Source organism: Nuphar pumila, chromosome 4 (assembly GCF_984573655.1).
Source record: "Nuphar pumila chromosome 4, dmNupPumi1.hap1.1, whole genome shotgun sequence".
Taxonomy (NCBI): domain Eukaryota; kingdom Viridiplantae; phylum Streptophyta; class Magnoliopsida; order Nymphaeales; family Nymphaeaceae; genus Nuphar; species Nuphar pumila.
This window is the reverse complement of record NC_143252.1, coordinates 112,812,578-112,820,825: the sequence shown is the minus strand read 5'-3', so window position 1 is coordinate 112,820,825 and position 8,248 is coordinate 112,812,578. Positions and strand designations below refer to the sequence as shown.

The 8,248-nt window shown below is 40.6% G+C and overlaps 1 protein-coding gene across 1 annotated transcript; it reads left to right on the top strand.

Annotated features, from left to right (window-relative positions):
- The first annotated feature begins 440 nt into the window (after positions 1 to 440).
- LOC149840621 (zinc finger CCCH domain-containing protein ZFN-like) lies at positions 441 to 6,453 on the top strand. Its single transcript, XM_090003231.1, has 7 exons — positions 441 to 899; positions 988 to 1,145; positions 1,802 to 1,864; positions 3,156 to 3,275; positions 3,467 to 3,763; positions 3,878 to 4,207; positions 5,181 to 6,453. The coding sequence occupies exons 1-7, from the start codon at positions 794 to 796 to the stop codon at positions 5,502 to 5,504; spliced, it is 1,398 nt and encodes a 465-aa protein (XP_089859357.1). The 5' UTR covers positions 441 to 793; the 3' UTR covers positions 5,505 to 6,453.
- The last annotated feature ends 1,795 nt before the right edge of the window (positions 6,454 to 8,248 follow it).

The window sequence follows — 8,248 nt, the reverse complement described above, 5'->3', positions numbered from 1 at the left end:
GTGCCCACTGCCACTAGGGTGTCCAAGGTATAAATAATACAAAAATCTTACAGTCAATTTTTAGCAAACCGATCGTGCAAAACGCATCAGCATAATCAAATTCACACAAAAAAAAAACATCGAGAAAAAACGCTGCGGTGACCATATTTTAGTGAGTCACGTGCGAGAATTATATTTAAAGAACAAGGTAAGGCATGGGAAGGGAATCAGATTCAAGACGAAGTTTCATCCAAAAAAACGTGAATTTTTTAAGGGAGAGAGCCACGTGAGAGAGAGAGAGAGAGAGCCAAGAAGTGGGAAAAGGAAAATAAAAAAAAAGCAAAAAAAAAAAAAAGTGCAGCGACACTGACACCCCGTATCTGATCATCCACCTGGCAGATCCTACACCGTCGGTCGTTCATCACCACCTAGAGAGAGAAATAAAAGCGAGAGAATGAAGAGAGAGAGAGAGAGAGCGTGAGGACCATACCTCTTACCTGTGCCCAAAACCCCTCTCTCTCTCTAGTTTCTCTCTCTAGGAGAGCGTTTTAGGGGGGAGTGGAGGGGACGCGCGAAGGAAACAAACACGGGGAGGGGGAAGGGCCGTGTAAAAAGCAAACGGTTGGTTGGCGTTGAATTGCGGGACGCTCTCATGTCTCCCCACCTCCCTTCCTCTGCTTCCCAAACCCTAACATCTCTTCACAACTCCCCTTAGGACGAGCTGCTGTTCCAGCGCTTCGTTGTGGTCGGGGACGCGGGCGGGCGGTCGATGGCGAATTGCGCGTAGGCGGTCGTCCCCGCTGCGTAGGCGGCCATGGACTACAATGCCGCGATTCAGATGCCGAGGCCCGGCTTCGTTGCCGGAGTCTCCGAGGGCTCCCAGTTCGCGCGGCCGAGGGACGGTCCCGGCGCCATTAAAGGTAGGAGTTCCCCCCACCCCCGCCGTCTTCCGATCTGTCTGTGTTTGAATTTGGGTTTTTTTTATGTGTTTTTTGGCTTTTTTTGTAGATGCAATGTGGCAAATGAACCTGAATTCAGGCAAGATCATGGAGGCGGGTCCGTACCCGGAGCGGCCGGGCGAGCAGGACTGCGTGCACTACATGCGGACGGGGCTCTGTAGGTTCGGGATGACCTGCCGTTTCAATCATCCTCCCAATCGCAAGCTGGTGATTCCCCCGATTCTTTGATCTCAGATTGGTTTTGTTTTTCTGTCTCTCTCTCTCGGAATTAGGTTCGGAATTGCGAATTGATTTTGTCAGTCAGATCGCGTCTGCGTCTTGGGGGAGTTGTTGGGGTACAGACTGCAATTGATGAGTTTTTTTATTTGGAAGGACGGATTTTTTGATGCATTTATTGTTCATTGCGATTGGGGATGTAAGGGTTGGTTGCCCCTTTTGATTGCTCTGTGTGGATCTGTTGGCAATCTGTCAATTGCATGCTGTTCCGGTGGGTGCATGAGTGTGAGGATGATCGCCTTGGAAGGGTTGGTTGATTCTTGATTGACATTTCGAGTCTATACTCAATTGGGTAGCTTGTAACTATGATTAATTTCAAGTTCTGATGGGGTTTCATAAACTCTGGAGGGTTATTGAGTCCGGGCTTCTGCAAGAAGATGTCTGTGAATCCAAATGGGTTCAATTCAGGGCGGGAAAAGTATGAATGTGGTGTTATTCTGGTTCCTGATATGGAACATTGGTTGCTAATGGACTGTGAATTGGTAGCTGTTTTCTGCTTGGGTCCCGAGAGGGTTGTGAATTGCCAATTGCTAGTTGAGGTGTTTTTTTTTTGTTTTGGCAATACTCAGCATTGTGTTATTTGGCAGGCTGTTGCTGCTGCTAGAATGAAGGGAGGGTACCCTGAAAGAATTGGACAGCCTGAATGTCAGGTATCTTCTCATCTTTAGTCTTTGATTCACGTGGTTTCAGGTTTAGAGGTTCTGATATTGCATTGATGCGTGTAATTGGCTGTATGGGACTCTTCTTTTGGTCTCTTCGAATTGTTAAATTATGGATTGCTGTATGTTTGCTGACGAAATATGTTGATGTGATGCTTACTATAATTCTTTTTGTAATCTTTAAAGATATGTAAACCTGACTGCAGATGTTTGAAGAGGATATCTAGGCTATAATCATTGCACAAACACGGACTGGCTGTTTATGTTGAATGTTGATCTCTCTTTTGCATTTGATGTAGTTGTGTGTGCATATGTTTTTGTTTCTTGTGGTTACTAGTACACACTCTCTTTCATGTTATACACACAGGTTTAAATGTGCCTGGAACTTAATGAAGACACTAGCTCAAATGATCAGATAGATGGCAACATTGCAATCAATGTGATGTGAAGGTGCATGGTCCTTAAATCAGGGGATGCAATTATAGGGAAAGCACCTGCATAGTTATGAGACATCTAATGATTGAACCTGTGCATAAAATGTGATTACTAGTCAAACTCACTTGGGACTCCTAATAGTAGCCAATGGTCTTGGCTTCTGCTTGTTAACATTTATTTATGAGTCCTTGGGCTTATGTTTATCTATTCTTTGGTATCAAAAGCCTACAGTATTTTTATGTGGTAGCCATCACAAGAAACCTTGGTTTTGTTTCTTGAGAACCGTGAAGTATGTTTCCTTTAATATCAACATATTGATTTTGATTTGGTTATGTCCGTGTGACTACACACGTTGTCTGTGCATGCCTTCTATGTGTAATTAATCTGTTCACATTCACACCTTTTGTGTGTAAACACATGCACACACATTGTGTTCTATATGCACATGTAACTAATTTCCCATGTGAATCTATGTTTGTTTGTCTTCTTGGTATCTACGGTTGTGGACTACTCTGCATGAAATCCGTTTTTTTCTTGTTTTGGGATGTCTTGAATTTGGAAATATCATGTATAAAGCCTTTGAATGCTTTTATGCATGTGCAAAAACATGTTCATCGTTTATGCACATGAAACCATACTCATGGGCATTCTCTTAATTTCATTTCACCTACTTTCTTTCTTTTCTTTTTTTGCCAAAAGTCCACTGTACATACTGCACATTATCATGAACCATAGGTACCTGTTCTCTCTCTAATTTCTTTAATGCTGCTACGTGTAGGAATCAACTTGTGTTCTTTGATTCAGTTTGACTTTTCAAGATCTGACAAATCTTTTAGTTGCTTTACAGTATTACTTGAAAACGGGAATGTGCAAATTTGGAGCAACATGCAAGTTCCATCACCCCAGAGATAAAGCAGCAGTTGTAGGAAGAGTCTTATTAAATATTTTGGGTTATCCACTCCGACCAGTATGTCATCTCCTGTGCAGTAAACATCTTGTGTTCTCGTGAAGTTTTGGTATCCTCATCCCTGATGTCTACTGGCCAGCTTTTTATACGTGTGGGCAGATTTAGTTACTCTTCAAAAGTAGTTGATGCAAGTCCAGATGATAGTTTTTGAAAATTCTGTTGGGCTTACAGTTTGTTTTTCCTTATTGTAGAATGAGGAGGAGTGTGCTTATTACCTGAGAACTGGACAATGTAAGTATGGCAACACTTGTAAATTCCACCATCCACAGCCAACCAGCACAATGTTCCCTTTGCGTGGATCAGCTATTTATTCCCCCATACATTCTCCATCAACTCCTGGTCAGCAATCTTATCCAGGAGGACTGCCAAACTGGCAATTGTCAAGGGCGTCTTTTGTTCCAAGCCCCCGTTGGCAGGGTCCTTCAAGTTATGCACAGCTGATTCTTCCTCAAGGAGTAGTACCTGTTCCTGGCTGGAACGCATATACTGTAAGTTATACTCTTTTATGTTATTATTGTTATTGTTTTCCCACTTGAAAACTTATGGGACTTTCATCCTATTCCCTATGCATAATGTTTAATATTGAGGTTTTCCTCTTCCAGGGTCAGTTGGGTTCGGTGTCATCTTCAGAGGGTCAACAACATGCTCTAGGAAATGGTCAATATTATGGGAATTCTCGCCAACGTGAGACCATGGATGCAGGAGGTCAAGGAACTTTTTCTTCTATTCGTCCTGGCTCTGTCCCAGTTGGGCTTTTTGCATTGCAAAGAGAAAGTGTATTTCCTGAAAGGCCTGACCAACCTGAATGTCAGTTTTACATGAAGACTGGGGACTGTAAATTTGGTGCTGGATGTCGTTTTCATCATCCTAGGGAGAGGCTGATACCTGCTCCTAACTGTGCCTTGAATCTGATGGGACTTCCATTGCGTCCGGTAAGTTGCATTGCAATCTTGCTTTTGATGTTTTTGCTTCATAGCATGTGCTCTTCCAGTCATTTTCTGCTCATTTTGTTTGGCTATCTTCCAGTATTTTGTCCTTAATCTGCTGTTTCTTGATGTTCTGAACGAGGGTTCATTTTCAGTGAATAATGGATTTTTTTGAAAAATGAACATTGATTCATGAATTAAGTTAATAATGAAGTTATGGTTATTCTTATCTTGTGAGTTTCTTATATATTTCCTCGATCATTTTGCGTGAAGTGATGTGCTGACTGATTTTCAATCTCTGTTGCTTATACATATCCATTATATCTGTATTGATTATTTCTAGTGTTCCAAGGACCAATTTATGGCCCTCCATTTGTTTGGGCACATTTTCAACACGGGGAGGCGGAAACTGACATATGTAGCATTATCTGCCATACATAACTTCAAAATTGCTGTTTTTGGTCCTTACCAGTGCCTGAATAATCACATAATCTCCATTGAGTGCTGAATGGACCTAAATTGTGGGGGTGGGGCGTAGGACTGCATCTTGTACTATTTTGTAATAAGGCAGAATTGGCAACCTGTATGTTGTGATGCATATCTGACCAAAAAGAGAGACAGAGAAAGAAAGGAAACAATAAATCAATTGGTTTGAATTGTCAATGTTTGGTACCAAAGCATGCTTTATATCTAGTGATTTGGATGATATATGTATATATTTTTAATCATCATATCTAGTGCATTGTTGCCTTTGTTTTATTTTTTCTAGAGACTGCACTAGCATCCAAAATGCTTTTTTGGGTTACTTTTAGGGTCCCAGGCTGCTCAATCTTTGTTTCCTTTTCATACTGGATGTTTTGTCTTTATTGTTTATGTTGTATTTTGAAGAGAGCTAATTAGGGTTCTATGCATGGTTTTGTATAGCGTGCTTGACTGGACTGCCATTATCCTGTATTTTTTTCACCTTTTTCCATTGCAGGGAGAACCTTTATGTACATTCTATTCTCACTATGGTATCTGCAAATTCGGCCCCAATTGCAAATTTGACCATCCCATGGGAACGATTGCTTTCAGTCTGCCCACATCTTCTTCTGATGTCCCAGTTGGTCATCGGTTATTAGGAACATCATCAGGATCTCCTTTGCTACCTATGACCTCAGAAGTTTCTGCAGAAGCTGGTTCTGGAAAATCTAGGCGGTTTCCACTGTCAGACACAAGGCAGATGCCTTCTGGTGATGAGAGCATTGACAATGAAGGATCACACACTGTTTCAAGCATCGGGCCTGTTTCTACGTTTACTTGATCATTTGAGGACAAAATGTTCTACCACAAACTGAGGCTCAAGAACAAAAAAAATTTACAGGATCATATGCACCATCAATCCTTTCAATGAGTGATTCATTTCTTTCTTCGCCAAACTACAGCACCTGCTTTGGGTTCCTCCGTTAAAACTTATTGGAACACTCTTTTAAAAGATTTTGAGATGCTTAGAAATTCCCCATTCTTATCCTGCTCATTTTCTCCCATCACCATCCTTTTCAAAGTGTTTTTGACGTTTCTGTGGAAATTTCGTCTGTTATCCTGTTTTGATTTGACTCTCTTCTGAAAGTCAACCTGTATCTGCTTGTTGTCCTCTCTCTCTCTCTCTCTCTCTCTCTCTCTCTCTCTATATATATATATATATATATATATATATATATATATATATATATATATATATAGCAGTGGGGACCTTTCTTTAGTTTGTTATTCTTGTATCCTATTTTTACTGTTCCTGTAGATAGCTGCTCCATTGTCAAATTCCAGTAGGTCCTCTTTCAAGGCAATCTTTCAATGTTTTCCTTCTCTGGAAGCTGTGCTATTTCAATTGATCCCCATCAAGTGAATACAATAATTTGATCAAAACATTGGAAATGGGCATGTGCGAATCATAAGAAGGATTAGTTTGATGGTTGTATGTGACAGATATTGTGAAGTTTTCTTGGCTGGCTTCACGAATGAGAAAATGAACCAGAGAATCAGTCGCAAGACTGATGGAAAGACTAGTGCAGTAGCACCATTAATCTATAATTTATGTGGAAATTTAATATACCAGGTACCACGAGAACTGTCTTAAACCACTGTTTGAATTTGCTATCATACAAGCAATAATGCAGAATTGTTCTCATTCCGACCTTGTGAAGATTTGATTTTATCACATTTGTGGCTACTTTTGCTACCATTATGCTATATGTCCATTTTAGTTCAGGAAACATTGTTCAACGAGAGATTACGTCTTGGGTTGAATGCACTATATTCCAAAGTTCACTCGCTTGTTTTAAGGAACAGAGTCTGTCAAATGCATTCATCTTTTCCATTCATGCTTCCTCAATCATTGCATTTGCATTTGTATCCTGAGTTGGTTTTTAGGGTATTTTGGCTTTTACATGCAATTTGTTAAGCATGTACTATGTTTTTCTGTGATCTGTTCAACACACATTTGGGCTTTAGATGTGCACGTGCTTTCAGCATGCGACATACATGTACATACGTGTGTGTGTGTGTGTGCAACTCTCCTGTAAGCGTGCTATCTTTTTTCACTTGCTTGCTTGTTTGAGTTTACAGTCAGACTGCATTCAACTTTAGTTCGTTCATTAACTTCTGATGGTCGAGGATTTACAATTAAGTCAATAACTATGCAAGCACGTGTACCTAAGACTGCGAATTATACCTTAAATGCTGGTTAAGCTTGAAAAAATAGCTGGTTACTCTGGGTTATATAAGGAACTAGCTTGCTTTCCAGAAATTGGAAAATCCCAACTATTCACAGCTTTATTTCAAGGACAGGTGAACATTTTCTTTTAATGAAGTTGTTCTTGAGTTTCCTTGCAGTGTTGTCCATGGACTTTTGGCAAGCACACCGTGAGTCAATTTTCTAGTACTGGGTAATTTATTTATTTATTGTAAGCAAGATTGCTGTTGATTAAAGTATTCCTGATTGTCACATGCTCAAGTTTGGAGACGATAGTACATTTGGAAATGAAGTTACTTTTTCTCCTTTTCCTAAGGTCAATGCACCTCATGAGTCATGCATGTCTCGTGGAAAGTAAGAGTTTTCTTCCTTTGCAGTGGATGCCTTTTTCATTTCCAAGATTGGAAGAAAGTTTGAAGGTTGTTTACTGCACATTGGCAGGCCTCCTGTTGTTTAAACGCTTTCCCTGCCCATGATGATTATTACACGACTCCCTCCATGGGCTTTCAAACTCGTGACATCCCTTCAGTGTGGTGACATTCAAGAGTCGCCTCTGCCACGAGTGGAGCCCTTCCTGGGCTTGAAGGTGGATTTGATCAGTGACAAATAAGATTCTTCTCATATGATAAACTAAAGATCGTTTCTTTCCTCTTGATTTGTGCCCTTTCTTTGGTTGCCATTGTTATTGTTATCATCACCACTGTGATCAAACTTTTAACAGATTCTGGGCGTGACCACTGGTAGGATTTGAGCCCATTATCCCTAAGCTAAGCTGCCATTACATCCCATCTTTTTCAATGAGGAATTTCTCTCCAGAGTTGGATTGATGGAGTTGCACTCATTTCAGGGTATGAACTTCTTTTCCATTATTTTGCTTCGCTACCTTAGCCAATTAAACTATTTTAGGATGGCCACTGGTAGGATTTTTGAGCCTCATTATTCCCAAGCTATGCTGCCATTACATCCTATCTTTTCCAATGACGAATTGCTCTCCCAGTTGGGTTGATAAGAGTTGCACTATCTTAACTGATTGGTCATGGCTTCAATCATTTATAAAAAGGAAAAAAGAATATATGGTCTCATTTTGCTTATTGCAGTGAAGAATGATCTCATCTAGCATCTTCACATCCACCTTTAGGATATGGACTTCTTTTCCATTATTCTACTTCACCGCCTTAGCTTTATTTTTTTTCTTTTCTTTTTTTTTAATGACGAAGGAAAATGCTCACTGAGAACTGGGTCACTTAACGGCCCCACTTCCCTGCAAAGTAAAACTCCGGGTTGAGAACACGACCACCCAGCGGTACATGCCCCAA